This window comes from Caretta caretta, chromosome 7, assembly GCF_965140235.1.
Source record: "Caretta caretta isolate rCarCar2 chromosome 7, rCarCar1.hap1, whole genome shotgun sequence".
Taxonomy (NCBI): Eukaryota; Metazoa; Chordata; order Testudines; family Cheloniidae; genus Caretta; species Caretta caretta.
The window spans coordinates 93516850-93532367 of NC_134212.1; the positions used below are offsets into that span (position 1 = coordinate 93516850).

General features: G+C 39.5%; 1 protein-coding gene across 9 annotated transcripts in view; it reads right to left on the reverse strand.

Moving 5' to 3' along the window:
- The window catches only part of PLCE1 (phospholipase C epsilon 1), a 324949-nt gene that overhangs the window by 9153 nt on the left and 300278 nt on the right, over positions 1–15518 (reverse strand). For all 9 annotated transcript variants that reach the window (XM_075130951.1, XM_075130953.1, XM_075130952.1 and 6 more), the window contains 6 exons: positions 10156–10417; positions 9269–9387; positions 5851–5979; positions 2981–3190; positions 1429–1590; positions 1016–1231 (listed from right to left, as the gene is read on the reverse strand). In XM_075130951.1, coding sequence (XP_074987052.1) covers positions 1016–1231; positions 1429–1590; positions 2981–3190; positions 5851–5979; positions 9269–9387; positions 10156–10417 — 1098 coding nt within the window. The remainder of the gene's footprint in view (positions 1–1015; positions 1232–1428; positions 1591–2980; positions 3191–5850; positions 5980–9268; positions 9388–10155; positions 10418–15518) is intronic.

The window sequence follows — 15518 nt, forward strand, 5'->3', positions numbered from 1 at the left end:
AGTTCAGTAGTTAGGGCACTCACCTCAGAGGGAGACCCCCGAGTTCACAGGCAGAACGGGGATTTGAACTGTCTCTAACTGTTGGGCTGTTGGGTATAAGGGTGTGGTCTCCAATTTGTGTGAGAAAGGGTTGACCTGGTTTAGGTATCTCACTCCAGGACAAGGTTCATGGCCTGTGAATTGAGAACTGGGGGCCTCCCTTCCAGCCCAGAGTTAGGTACTTAAGGCCCTTTGAGGGGCAGGGATTAGGCCATGCCTCTCTGCATTTCCTACTGGCTAGTTTGTTGGCTTCCTGCTCTGTTTTCTGGCTTTGTGCATTCCATTCTTTTGGTGCATATCTCTCTCCCTGTGCATTGTATAGGGAGTTAGGGCATCTCACTGCGGGCTGAGGATTCCACTAGATGGTGTCAGGGCACTTAAAGACAAGACACTACATTGCTGAGCCTAAGCTTTTGTGGATATAGCCCTCAGCCTATAACAGGATCAGATCTGAAGTTAGCTCACCAGTAGTAAGTAGTAGTAGTATATGCACAAAAAAGTGTAGTTCCACTTGGCTATGAAAGCATGGCTCGTCAGGAATTTACTGTTATGTTGCAAGGAAGCTTAATGCTACATTCAGCCTAAAATGTTCCTCTCACTCTCGCAGTGCATCCATTCTCACCCACCTTGTCTCTAGTTCATGAACCAGATAATTTCATGGAGGATAGGTCCATCAATGGCTATTAGCCAGGATGGGCAGGGATGGTGTCCCTAGTCTCTGTGTGCCAGAAGCTGGGAATGAGCAACAGGGGATGGATAGATCACTTGATGATGACCTGTTCTGTTCATTCCCTCTGGGGCACCTGGCACTGGCCACTGTCGGAAGACAGGATACTAGGCTAGACGGACCTTTGGTCTGACCCAGTATGGCCATTCTTACATATGTTCTTGTCAAGGAATATGTTTTCACTTGCCATTCCAAATATTTGATCACACGCCATTTTTAAAACCAACAAAAGAGTTTTCAGTCACTTACCTGAACCTGTTCTTTAAGTTTAAGGATAAACTTCCCTGCTCCCTTCCACTTGCTCTGAGCCTGAAACACACACTCTTGATCAGACAGAATCCTCTGCGATGGCTTAGATGTTGACTTTTTGTTTGCTAGCTCTTTTGTCACCTCCTCCAAGAGGACATAGTCATTTGGGTTGGGATTACTCAGAATGCTGTAGGAATACTTGGCTTTGCAAAGAGTCTGTTAAAAAAAAAAGGGGCAAATTAAAAACATAATACCCCTCCGTGTTTACTGAGTAGATGCTCAGTCCAAATTGGCAAAAGCAAAGGACTTCTTTAACTGAGAACAAAACTCAGTTAACATTTCTTGTATGAACCCACCTCTAACAAATGAACAGGGAACTTACTGAGTGGAAACAGGAAAGAAAGGCTTTCTACCTGTTGTATGACATCCTGTGCTGTGCTAAAGCGGGGAGCTTTGATGACAGTGCGAGGCTGCTCTGGGGAAACATCATGCACTTGAACAAAGAAACTATCATCTTCAGAGCTAACGTTTGCGTCTTCTTTCTCTTCTTGAAAAATGTTTCTCCCATTCAAATTCTGTAGAAAAATGTAAAGAGAAAACAAAACTAGAAAACTAGTTAAGAAAAGTGACCTAAAGGTTTGATTTTTAAAAGGGTCTTACGTCACCTAATGGGAAAGTTAATGCACTTCCACTGCCTAGAACAGACTGCCACCTCTGGATTTGTGCCAAACTGTAAAGGTGTTTTGATGGTGACTAGTGTCCCATGACGACTAAAACAAAACCTTCACACTAGTTTTCAGTTATGATTTAAGATGGATTTTGACCTATGTTTTCTGAAGTGAAGGGCTCATGCATTAATTCATGTACCTAGCTGCTCACACAAAACTCAAAATAATGCCTTCAACCGAAAAAGCACAATTGTTCCCCCAAGCAAATGCACACCTGGGTAACCTTTTGCTTTGTGGAGGATGAAGTAAATGCACCAAAATAAGATTGGATTGGAGGCTAGGAAAAAAGATGTGCAATAAAGATTTTACGAAACCAAGGTGCAACAGAAGAACTGTACAAACAGTAAAGGGGTAAAAATATTTCTCTGCAAATTTATCAAATAAAATTTGCACTGTCAGAACTTTTCATTCTCAAACATCCCAAGAGCTTTTCCACCTAAAAAAACCCACTTATTTAAAACACATACACACACAAAATTTATGTGCCACTGAGTGCTGAACTTACCAACAGGAGTTTCAGGTGTCAGTACTCCTGAAAACCGGGTCATTTCATTAGGTGCCTTTCTACTTCTGACTCTTCTCCCTGCACCCTAATCCCTGTATTTGAGAGCATCTCATGGATGTCCTGACTGACAGCAGCTAAAACTTACATCTCTTCCTCTAGAACCCCGCCTCCTCCCCCATTTTGTCACGGACAACAACTTTCCCATCCTCTCAGTTGCTGAGGTTCTTTATCTAAAAGGTAATTAGCAATTTAAATAAGAAAAAGCCTTGCTGTCTGCACAGAATACTCTTTCTAATAATTGCAATCTAGTGTTCCGACAGCTACGACCCTCACCCACCTTACTCCTTTCATTCCTTATATTTGCCATCCCTTCATATCTAATCACTATTAAAAATCTAAACTCCTTGGGGGCAGGGAGTGTATTTTTTTTGGTACAGTGCCTCGTACAATAATGGCCTGATTCTGATTTATACAAATATTAAATAACAACAATGATGTATTGCATTTTAGAGATCAACAGGGCTGTGTGAAAGTATATCTGTCTTTGCAGAGGTATACTAAATGATAGGTGCATAAAACTTGACAGTGCTCAGCTGTCCTCTGTTAATGCTATGGGTGGTGAATAAGATTAACTTCCAGTTAGCAAAGCAAATGTGATGCTCTTATTGTCCCTCTTGTGATCATTATTTTTAGCTATGTATGTAAATGACAGTTTTTCCAGAACAGACTTACTTCCTCTTGGGTTTTAAAGATAATCCTTCCAACATATCCTTCTTCTGGGAACCAGCTGTTCAAAAGCTGTACTAGCCCCTCCTCAGGGCCAATCACCCTCTGGAACGGTGGTTTCCTGCACTCAGTCTTTTCTTTAGATATAAAACATTTTTCCTCCATCAGAAAATAATCAGGAGCACGTGATTCAGTGCTTTTTGTGGTAGCCAAAATCTGAGAAAGAACCACAACACATACACAACTATTAGAATGCTAGACATAAACAGTACGTGTTTAGTAGCTATGAATGAATGTGTACACAAAAAGCTTCTATGATCAATTAGTTAATTCTGGTGGTGTAGACAAGTATTTCTGATCTGCTACTCATAACTAATATACAGTTCTCTTTAGATTACCCAAACAGTTCAACTATTCCAGACAAAGCAATACTATTTGAATTTATGCCTGTCCAGTTTGGCTGGTCAATTTATTCATAATCCCAAGACAGTACAAAATTTTCCCACTGATGAAATAACAACTCCTGTTGACTTAATCTGTTTCAGGTTTTTCTGCTCATGAACTAAGCCCTTTAACATTTACTTTGTATTTCTAGAATATTCAAAGAATTAAACAGAAAAGTGTCATACAAGGGCAACCAGTCTAACCCACTATTCAAAAAGCTCTCATCTTTGTTTGCCCAAACATTAAAATAGTGATAGGCAATATGGTGTCCAAACAGATCTTCAGCACCAGAGAAAAACCTTTGTCGTTATCCAGCTTTAACTTCATGTTCAGCTGTTGCTCAGAAGCAATTAGTATTTTCTCAAACTGGTCCAATCACATTTAATAGCCTACAATACCCCTGACAGAAAATCCTGCGAGGAAGGGATTTGAAGGGTAGATTGGACATTCTCATTAAATTGTTTCTGGATAGATCAGAAACACCTCAAGAACCTTCTGCTCCTGGCTAGATCCTGGAAATATTGTGGAAAAATGTTACATGTAATCAAAACTTTTCAAACCATGGCTCAGTCTGAATTTTGCACGAAGCTTCAGATTATTCCTCATTTTAGCTGATTCCTAATGACAATGATCATCAGAGAACTGCAGAAAAATTGGTTGTATGTTGAAAACAGCATTCAGTTGGTACATAATTGCACAGGTATTGTGGCAGTTTCAGGACACTGCACTTTCTTCCCTTAGACTGGGATTTGAGTCATTCTGCCATGTCCTAACACTGAAATGTCATCACCCTTGACATGGGTCACCCTTGCTTCATTTTAATATTGTGACATATTGTGACATTCTTTCACACAGAGGATCATTACACCTTCTTAGTAAGAAACAGCTACCTAGCGTATGGTAACTGTTGTTCTTTGAGATGTGCGGTCTCTATATATTCCACTATTGGTGCCCAATGCACTGTTTCAAATTTTAATATATCTTTTTTGAGATGGGACCACCAGAACTGCACATAGTATTCAAGATGTAGGCTTACTATGGATTTATATAGTGGCATTATGATATTTTCTGTCTTATTATCTATCACTTTCCCAAAATTCTGTTAGCTTTTTTTGACTGCCATTGCACACTGAGCGGGTGTTTTCAAAGAATTATCCACAATGACTCCAAAATCTCTTTCTTGAGCAGTAATAGTTAATTTAGTTTAGCATGATTTAGTTTTAGTGTGTAAGAAGATGCATGCATTTAAGTTACCTATGTGCTTCCCAATTCTGGGGCTTTGCATCTCCCCAAAAAGAGTTCCTTGGTAAATTAGAGGTTTCAGGGCTGGCTCCAATCTATGTTGGAGAATGCACTACAATGGCTGTACCTAACCACAGGATTCCTCTACAGTGACCAGCTAAACCAGCTTTAGGCAGCTTTGTGCAACAACAACCCACAGGAACAAGGGCATTTGTCTTTTAAATAGTTCACAAACTGTATGCTAAGATCAAGTCAAGGTGATTTGAAAAAGCTTATATTCAATTCCTAAAATTCTGGTTATTTTAAATTTTTTTAATAATAAAATATTAATTTCCAAAGACCCCAAATTACATATATGACTTCTATAAAGCCAAATTAATCTGTACATTTAAGTAGGTACCAAATAGTAACATAGCAAGACCACCTCTAATAGTAGGTAAAACGTCATGTTATTTAATAACTACAGGTGATCCTGACCTCAATTTTGCATTTCAAAGACAGCATCTCCAACAGCAAACTACACTCTACACCAGGCTGCAGGTTTGGTTCAGCACTGATTCAAGAAGAACACCAACTACAGAATCACCAGTCACCAAAGAACCCTGTTTTCCTTCTAAGTACTGACCAAGTCCAACTCTCCCTTTGTTTAACTCACAGCCCAAGGTAGTATGGCAATGAGGAATTCTTATAATGAACTTCACAATGGTCATTAAAACCACTAGAGGAGCTGTGACACTGAATATATACAAAACCGAAAAGAAACATAGGATATAATTTGTCATTAGATAATTAACCATATGCAGCTCCTTGTAATAAAATGTAGACTCTTGTAATTTTAGCTAATTATTTTTTGTCATATTGATTAATTCAAACTGTAGGACTGCAAAAAGAAAACTAAATTTTAAATATATTTTTGTTACTGAATTGCATTTCATAGATTAAAAATCATTACCTAATGGTCAAGATTTGGAAAACTTCACTGATATCTTAACTGTTCAATTAATTCCTTAGCAAACAGATATACAAAATAATCTCTTACCCTTTAAAGTGATAAAAAATATATTTGTTAATGCATCCATTTTATTAAATGTAATGATTCCAAATAAAAGTAGGAAGGTCAGATACTGCCCAGCACGTAGCTGGTTACTATGGATTCTTGTGACCTTTTTAGGGCAAGTGGACATACTTACTTGATGAAGAAGCTGTGCTGCTGTAGTCCCTTCACTTATAGTAAAAACAGTAAAGGGTTCAGGGCCTGGAATTCCATGTATTGTGACTTTGTACAACTTTGAAGTTCTCTTCTCTTCTATGCTAAACAACTGTTCAAAAGACAGTTAATATTTTTTTCAGATATATAGGCATACTATTATAGGTCTCACAGAAAATGCACAGACGTTCTATAAGTACCTGCATGCTCTTCAGTCTAGCAGACAAAGGCATAACAAGATCTCATGACTGGAAGTTGAAGTTAGAAAAATTCAAACTGGAAATTAGGCACAAATGTTTAACAGTGAGGGTAATTAACTATTGGAACACCTTACCCAAGGATCTGCTAGATTCTCCATTACTGGATGTCTGTTAACCACAAGTTATTACGCTCAATGCAGTAATTACTGGGTAAAGTTTTATGGTTAATGAATAAGGTCAGACAAGTTGATTACAATGGCCCCTTCTAGCCTTAAAATCCATGAGTATGTATATAAAATATACTTCTTCTTGGTGGGTTATTAATTAGCCTTTGTTCTGCTGATGCCTTTTGCACATGGGATAGCCAGGAGCTATGTTTTGTTTGACATATTATATACATTAGGCATCAGCAATGGGATTAATCATGCATTTTCAAATAAATAAAAAAATAAAAAGTCTAGCACTCTGAGCTGCTTTATACAGATTATACCCCTGTTGAGGCCCCTTTTCCTATTAGAGTTCTATTACCTTCCCACTTTTTCACCCACCTTGTCTCTCTAATATTCTGGGACCAACACAGCTATAACACTGCAAAGAGCCATCTCGTCTCAGACACAGAAGCAATTGTCTGTGACTTACATAACTTTTGGTCTCAACTGAACTGCTAATTTGATACATTTATAAGGAAACAGACACTGGACAGACAACTTTTCTCCCAGACACAAGAATCTAGCTCAGTCAGTCTGAGGCTCCAGAGCCACAAGTGGCTCTTTAATGTTTCTCATGCAGCTCTTTTCAGCACATGATATTAAATCACGGTGTGATTTCATTGTTAACCAATCTAAGTTATTAACCAAGCAGGATGCTTTTACCGTGTTATTAACCGATTAAGTTATTAACTTAATTGCTCTGATAATTTTTATATATATACACACACAAAATATTTCCCCTGTCCTGTTTAACTATGAATAATATTATAGTAAATGAAACAATGAATTCACACTACTGTGGCTCTTTTGGGTAATATTGCTCGCTAATTTGGCTCCTGAACCACTGAAGTCTCTGAGTATCACTGATATAGCTGATTAAACTTTTTGGCATTTAACCGTATATAGCCTTAAAATTATTGATAAAGATATAATATAAGGAGAAATCTATAGATATGCCTCAAAGGCCAGAATTTCAAATGTATTTAGGCACCTAAAGATGCAGATAGACACCTACTGTGTTTTTCAGAATCACTGTGGCACAGCTAACTGCCACTTTTGGTGGCAAGGTCTAACATTTGGGTGCCAGGAGATCTTCAAACCCCTTGTTCAACTGCCACTTAACTCTGTAGGTGTCTGAGTTTCTGTTGGTGAAGTTTCTTAGCACTCTTAAGTTCCCATTACTGAACAGGCACAAAACTGCCTAATTCCTGACTAGAGCTCAATGAATAATTGATACCTAATTTTAAATCAAAACGGAATTTTTCTGGTTTTCTCACCAAAATAAAAAATAATTTCAGATTTAAAAATATCCCAAAACAAAAAAACTCCCAAATTCAAACTAATTGGGAAGGAGGAGAACCGCTCATTTTGTTTTGGGGTGTTTGCTATGTTTGTTTGCTGTGTTTTAATAAATATAGCTAAATTTCTACATAAAACTGTGTTTCAAAAGGATCAAACCAAATCATTTTGACTGTTTAAAAGAAAATCAATTTCTGGACCAACATTTTTTGCTGAATTCTACCTGAATTTGTGAGGCCCAAAAATCCATTATTTTTTTTGCCAATTTACTATTTGATAAAAAAATTCCACCCAACTCTCGTCCAGATGCTGTTTTGCTGCTCAGAGCTGTAGCTCATCAAACTAGGCATTCCCCAGGGGGCTCTGATCCAGCAGGTTGTCTTGGAGTATGCCTACCAGACTGGGCCTACCAGTTTGGGATAACCAGTTCAGGAGTTTTTGGGGCATGTGTCTGTGTCCTCCAGAATACCCAATATCTAGGGCACTGACCATGGCTGTGGAAGATGTGTTTTCAAATCCCCACTCTGTTTGATTTAGAGCAGGGACCTGAGCCCAGGTCTCTGACATCCCAAGTGAGTGCCCAAACCACCAGGTGGGTCACTCTCCATCTCTCCTGTTGAAGCTACTCCATTTTGTATAAACAATTAAATATTCACTGGGATAGAGAGAGTTAGAAATTGACTCTATAGTTTAGTGGTTACCTGGTATATGGGAGACAAGTTCAAATCCCTGCTCCAAATCAGACAGAGCAGGGTTTTGAAAAGAGGCCCCCCATGTCCCAGATGAGTGCCCTGACCACTCACCTATTGCCTATCATGGGCTGGAAAGTCTCTCTCTCTCCCCTTTTGTTTTTTGTGAGAAAGACGCTTCAGCCAGGTCAGCCCTTAGTCTGGGAGAGGGTTCATGGCTGTGAATCCTGAGAGCAGACAGGCACTTCCCTCAAGCCTGGAGTTCGGCACCTAACTACCTATGAGGGGCTGGGCTCAAGCCACACTGTCTCCACAGCATTTCCTAATTACTGGCTTAGGTGGCTCCTCGCTCAGCTTGCTGGCTTCTGTGAATCCCATTGTAGGCAGCTAACTCTCCCTATGGATTGTATATGGCACTTAACTTGGGACTGAGGATTTCACTGGGTGGTAGGGTGCCTAGAAATTAAACATTGCAACACTCAAGGCTTGTCTACATAAAATGTAGTTCATGGCAGGCTGGAGTGTGAATCTACCCTGCTGACACACATGACCAGTTTACTAATGTGATCTAGATCAAAGCTCATTAACTAACCTTTAAAGCATGTCCGCAGGATCCACAGGGACAGTTAGTCCATGGCAGACTAGTGCACGGTAGATTCACACTCCAGCTTGCCGAGAACTAAATATTTGTGTAGACAAGCCCTGAGTGTTTAAAAAAATGGTACTAAGTGTCTATCTATTGTAATATGCAGTGTGGTAGCTGGTTGGTCCCAGGCTCTGAGAGAAATAAGATGGGTGAGATAATATCTTTTATATGGACCACCTTCTGTTGACGGAAGAGACAGAGACAAGTTGTGTAGCTTGAAAGCTTGTCTCCACCAACAGAAGGTGGTCCAATAAAAGATATTATCCAATAAAAGTATATCTCCGACATACTGTAACAGTTTATTAGTCATTTGGAACACATGAACAAATATATTTGATATTCACATAAAATAAATTACCAAAGAGGTAGGCACAACATTCCCAGAGGGATTTTCTTCCATCCTCCGACTGTTTATGAATAAACTTGAGATTTCTAAGGCTTCATTGTGTAGGTTTCGTAGCTGGAGATGTCTATACCCTAAAACAATATGTCATTGGGGCAGAGAAAACTTGTCAAGCATATTATGTTAAAGTGGAATACATGATTTATAAAGTTGAAAGCTTGAGCATCTAAGATTTTGCTATGCCTGAACTATTAAAGCACTGTAATGATTTGAATTAAAATTCCTGTTTGAGCAACAACATGGGAATGATCCTATGAGGTGCTGAGTACCTCAGGAGACTGAATATCCTTAACTTCCACTGACGTCATTCCTTCTTTTGTGTACAAAATACATTCATTCATGAAAGCAACAAAATAAATTACAAGTATTAAACAGCAAAGAAATATTTATTTTTATCCTGGACAATGAACGTAATGGACCAGATCATCCAGAAGGATAAGACTACTCTGTATTACCACAGTGGCACAAGATAGACCTGAGACCAACTTGACCACCCCTCTTCAGGATTTCCTGGTCTAGAGGAAATCCTAGGTGACAGTTACTGTAGCACCCCTAAACTTTGCCCCCCACCTTTCCCAGCCATTGGTGCACTGTGCATAGCCATGGAAAAGGGGGCATGGGTAGGACATCTTTCTGCCCTAGTAATCACAAGTTCCTGGAATGGCCTCTGGGGGGCAAAGGGTAGCCAGCACAGCATAAATCGAGTGCTGAAAATGCTCTAATTGACATCTGAGACAGATGGCCCCAGAACTAAATACTTCCCACCAAGTGATACTGAGCACTCTCAGTCATAACTCAGGATCTAGGCACTGTGTACAAACTTAGTGCAAATTGTATTTTACCTCTTTTTAGAGCCTTTAGTGGAATGATTCTTTGAGCAGTTACAGCTGAGCTGTTGTTTTCAACAACTGCAAATCTAAGAAAGACCAGATCCTCAAAGTGAACCCGGTAGAGAAACTGTTCATTCCACATGGGGTTGAGAGTATTGCGATGAATGGGTTTTGTGCGAAAATGGCAGCTATCCAGAGACATCCCAAGTACATCAACTTCAATGCATGGACTTCCTGTGCTGTTGCTAGGACAAACATTTTGTCCAGACACAATCTGAAACAGAGGAGAACACAAAGTAACCAATTAGTGGGTTGGGTTTTTTATGTTGCATTTTCAAGTTAAATAAAATTTATCATACTCCAAAGAACAATTTGTTAACATGCTGATCTAATTACAACCCTGCTTCAGTATCCTGAATTGCCAAGATAGTAATTTCAGAAACAAAGCAGCTTAAAACAAATACAATTGCTTGTGTATCTTTCCTTTGAAAAATAGAACATAGATCATGAATATAACAATTCAAAGTATTTGAAGGTTAATCAAAAAATATGTACTTGTACTTGGATTCTAGATAATAACGGTCAAATTTTCCTTTCAGTTATCAGAGTAACTCTACTGACTTCAATGGAGTTACTCTGATAAATGAGAGAATTTGACCCTAAATGCTCAGAATTAGGATACATTTGATTTCTGTTAATCTCATATAAATGTTCTCAAATATCTCCACAAAGGGACTAATTTCAAAACATCCAGATTTCTGACAGAACATCCTTTAAATAATATGTCCTCATTATATAATATTATTTTTAAAAAGATTTAAGGGTTTTTCACTGCACCCCTACTGATGTTTTAAAAGTCTTTTCAGTAAGGGAGAAATGAAGCCCTGAAAATACCTAAGCATATGTGTAACTTTATTCAAGTGAGTAGTCCCAGGGTAATGTTTGCAGGATCAGGGCCTCGCTAATGGACACTATGGTGGTGCCACAGAGTAGCTGGGCCCTGTGAGTGAACGACGCACAGCTCCACTGTGTCAGAGCAGGTAGGCTGAACTGAACCGATTAAAGGAGACAGGCTACACATGGGGCTATAAAGGCCTGTGACAGGACAGGAAAACGGGTGAGTTATTGGAACATAAGAATGGCCATAGTGGGTCAGACCAATGGTCCATTTTGCCCAGTATCCTGTCTTCTGACAGTGGCTGGTACCAGATATTTCAGAGGGAAAGAACAGAACTAGGCAATTCTTGAGTGATCCATCCCGATGTCCAGTCCAGCTTCTGGCAGTCAGATGTTTAAGGACACTCAGAGCATGCGGTTGTGTCCCTGACTATTTTGGCTAACAACCATTGATGGACTTGTCCACCACGAACTTATTTAATTCTTTTTTGACTCCAGTTATACTTTTGGCCTTCTCAACATCCCCTTGCAAGGAGTTCCACAGGTTGACTGTGTGTAGTGTGAAGAAGTACTTCCCTTAGTTTGTTCTAAACCTGCTGCCTATTAATTTCATTGGATGATCCCTGGTTCTTGTGTTATATAAAGGGATAAAACACTTCATTATTCACCTTCTCCACACCATTCATGATTTTATAAGCCTCTGTCACATCCTCCCTTAGTCATTTCTTTTCTCAGCTGAACTGTCTCACTCTTTTTAATCTCTCCTCATATGGAAGCTGTTCCATATCCCAAATAATTTTTGTTGCCTTTCTCTACTTTTTCTAATTTTAATTAAGGCTGTTGATTAATTGCAGTTAACTTATGCGATTAACTCAAAAAAATTAATCGTGATTAATCGCAGTTTTAATCGCACTGTTAAGCAACAAAATACCAGTTGACATTTATTTAATATTTTGGATGTTTTTCTACATTTTCATATATATTGTATTCTGTGTTGTAATTGAAATAAAAGTGTATATTATTTTTATTACAAATATTTGCACTGTAAAAATAACAAAAGAAATAGTGTTTTTCAGTTCACCTCATAAAAGTACTGTAGTGCAATCTCTTTATCATGAAAGTGAAACTTACAAATGTAGATTTTTTGTGTGACGTAACTGCACTCACAAACAAAAACTTCAGAGCCTACAAGTCCACTCAGTTCTATTTCTTGTTCAGCCAATTGCTAAGACAAACAAGTTTGTTTACATTTACATGCTGTCCTCTTCTTATTTGCAATGTCATCAGAAAGTGGTAACAGGCATTTGCATGGGACTTTAGCATATCTGGCACATAAATACCTTGCAATGCCGGATACAAAACATTCATATGTCCCTTCATGCTTCAGCCACCATTCCAGGACATGTTTCCAAGCTGACGCTCGTTAAAAAAAGAATGTGTTAATTAAATTTGTGACTGAACTTCTTGGGGGAGAATTGTATGTCCCCTGCTCTGTTTTACCTGCATTCTGCCATATATTTCATGTTATAGCAGTCTTGGATGATGACCTAGCACATGTTGTTCATTTTAAGAACACTTTCACTGCAGATTTCACAAAACACAAAGAAAGTACCAATGTGAGATTTCTAAAGATAGCTACAGCACTTGACCCAAGGTTTAAGAAACTGAAGTGTCGTCCAAAATCTGAGAGGAACAGGGTGTGGAGCATGCTTTTTGAAGTCTTAAAAGAGCAACACTCCAATGAGGAAACTACAGAACCTGAACCACCAAAAAAGAAAATCAACCTTCTGCTGGTGGCATCTGACTCAGCTAATGAAAATGAGCATGCATCAGTCTGCTCTGCTTTGGATTGTTATTGAGCAGAACCCGTCATCAGCATGGACGCATGTCCCCTGGAATGGTGGTTGAAGCATGAAGGCACATATGAATCTTTAGAGCATTTGGCACATAAATATCTTGCGACGGTGGCTACAACAGTGCCAGGAGAATGCCTGTTCTCACTTTCAGGTGACATTATGAACAAGAAGTGGGCAGCATTATCTCCTGCAAATGTGAACAAACTTGTTTGTCTGAGCGATTGGCTGAACAAGAAGTAGGACTGAGTGGACTTGCAGGCTCTAAAATTTTACATTGTTTTATTTTTGTATGCAGTTTTTTAGTACATAATTCTACATTTGTAAGTTCAACTTTCATGATAAAGAGATTGCACTACAGTACTTGTATTAGGTGAATTGAAAAATACTATTTTTTGTTTTTTTACAGTGCAAATATTGTAATAAAAAATAAATATAAAGTGAACACGGTACACTTTGTATTCTGAATTGTAATTGAAAACAATATATTTGAAAAGTAGAAAACATCCAAAAATATTTAAATAAATGGTATTCTATTCTTAACACTGCAATTAATTGCATGCTTCCTTTATTTAATCACTTGACAGCTCTAATTTAAATATATCTTTTTTGAGATGGGGCCACCAGAACTGCATGCAGTATTCAAGGTGTGGGCATGCCATTGATTTATATAGTGTGATTATGATATTTTCCTGTCTTGTTATCTATCCTTTTCCTAATGGTTTCTAAAATTGTTAGCTTTTTTGACTGCCACTGCACATTGAGCAGATGTCAGACAACTATCCACGATGACCCCAATATCTGTTTCTTGAATGGTATCAGCCAATTTAGACCCCATCATTTTGTATACATAGTTGGGATAATGTTTTTGAATGTATATTATTTTGCACTTGTCAACACTGAATTTAATCTGCTATTTTGTTGCCCAGTTGCCTGTGCCTGGGAGGAGTAGTGCCAACTCCTGTGTTGGGTCCCTGGAGCAAGGAGCCAGGTGTCCAGGCAGATCAACAGAGGGCTAGATGTGTGGGGCAGAGAGGGGGAGACATGGAAAATCACAATAAAGTCATAGAAGCAACATGAAAGAAAGCAGTAGGGGAATCTGCTCAACATCTTACATGTCTATACACAAATGCAAGGAGTATGGGGAATAAATTAGAAGAACCAGAAGTATTAGTATATAGGCTAAATTCTGACTTAATTGCCCTGGTGGGATAAGTCTCATGACTTCAATATTGGTATAGAGGGATATCACTTGTTCAGGAAAGCCAGACAGGATAAAAAGGGAGGTGGTGTTGCAATATACATAAAAAAAACATATCCACTTGTTCTGAGGTCCAGAAGGAGGTGAGAAATAAAGCGCTTGAAAATCTATGGGTCAAGATAAAAGGGAAAAAATAGGGGAGATGTCATGGTAGGGTCTACTAGAGACCACTAAATCAGGAACAGGAGGTTGTGATTGGGTGTGCACCCACACTGGCCTGGCAAGAGCTGGGTGGGGCCAGATGTGTCCAAGCTACTAATTAGGCAGCAAGGCAGGGAGCTAATGGAGGAGGAATGGGCTCATCTTGGCATGAACAGGACAGGACCTTTAGAAAGCCCGGTAGTTGGCTAGAGAGGAGGGCCGTGGCTAGGAAAGGGCAGTCACTCCCTGGAAAGGGGGACGAGAGTATTTGAGGCTGGAGGAAGGCAGGCTGCACCGACTCCCTGAGAGGAGGGAGTGGAGAAGCTGGCAAATCCAGGGTGAAGGGAGCCAGTTAGCTAGGAAAAAGCCCAGGGAAACAGCAGCAAGGTGAAAGGCAGCACAGGCCCAGGCTGCATGTTATAGGGTCCCTGAGCTGGAACCCAGTGTAGAGGATAGTCCTGGGTTCCCTTACTAGCTACAGGGTAGTTGTTCAGGGTTTAAGAGATGCCCGCCGGACAGCTGATCCAGAAAAACTGTGATTTCCTTGGAAGGGGAGGGACTTTGTGACCTGGTCAGAGGGCCAATCCACAGACCAGAAGCGGCAGCACCGAGAGTGAGAGAGGCTGCATTCAGAGAGAAGATGACAGGTGAAGAGACTGCTGAGGAGGGCACAGCATGAGACAGAGCTAATCTCCAGAGCGACCAGCAGGAGGTTCCACGAGTGGAGAGGAAACCCTGTTACAGAGGTGAATGAGGCATTTCTGGAACAAACAGATATATCCAAAACACAAGACCAAAGTAGTAATGTGGGGCTAACTACCCAGACATCTGTTGGAAAAGTAATATGTCAAAACACAAAATTTCCAATAAGTTTTTGGAATGTATTGGGACAGCTTTTTGTTTCAGAAAATGGAGGCAGTAACCAGGAGGACAGCCATTTTGGACTTGATTCTAACCAATAGGGGAGGAACTGGTTGAGAATCTGAAGGTTGAAGGCAATTTGGATCATGAAATGATAAATTTTGTAATTCTAAGGAAAGGAAGTAGTGAAAGCAGCAGAACAAGGACAATGAACTTCAAAAAAGCAGACTAAAACTCAGAGAACTGGTAGGTAAGGTCTCCTAAGAACATCATCTAAGGCAGCGGTTCTCAAACTTTTTCTTTCTAAGCTCCCCCCCCCCATGCTATAAAAACTGCACAGTCCAGCTGTGCCACAACTGTTT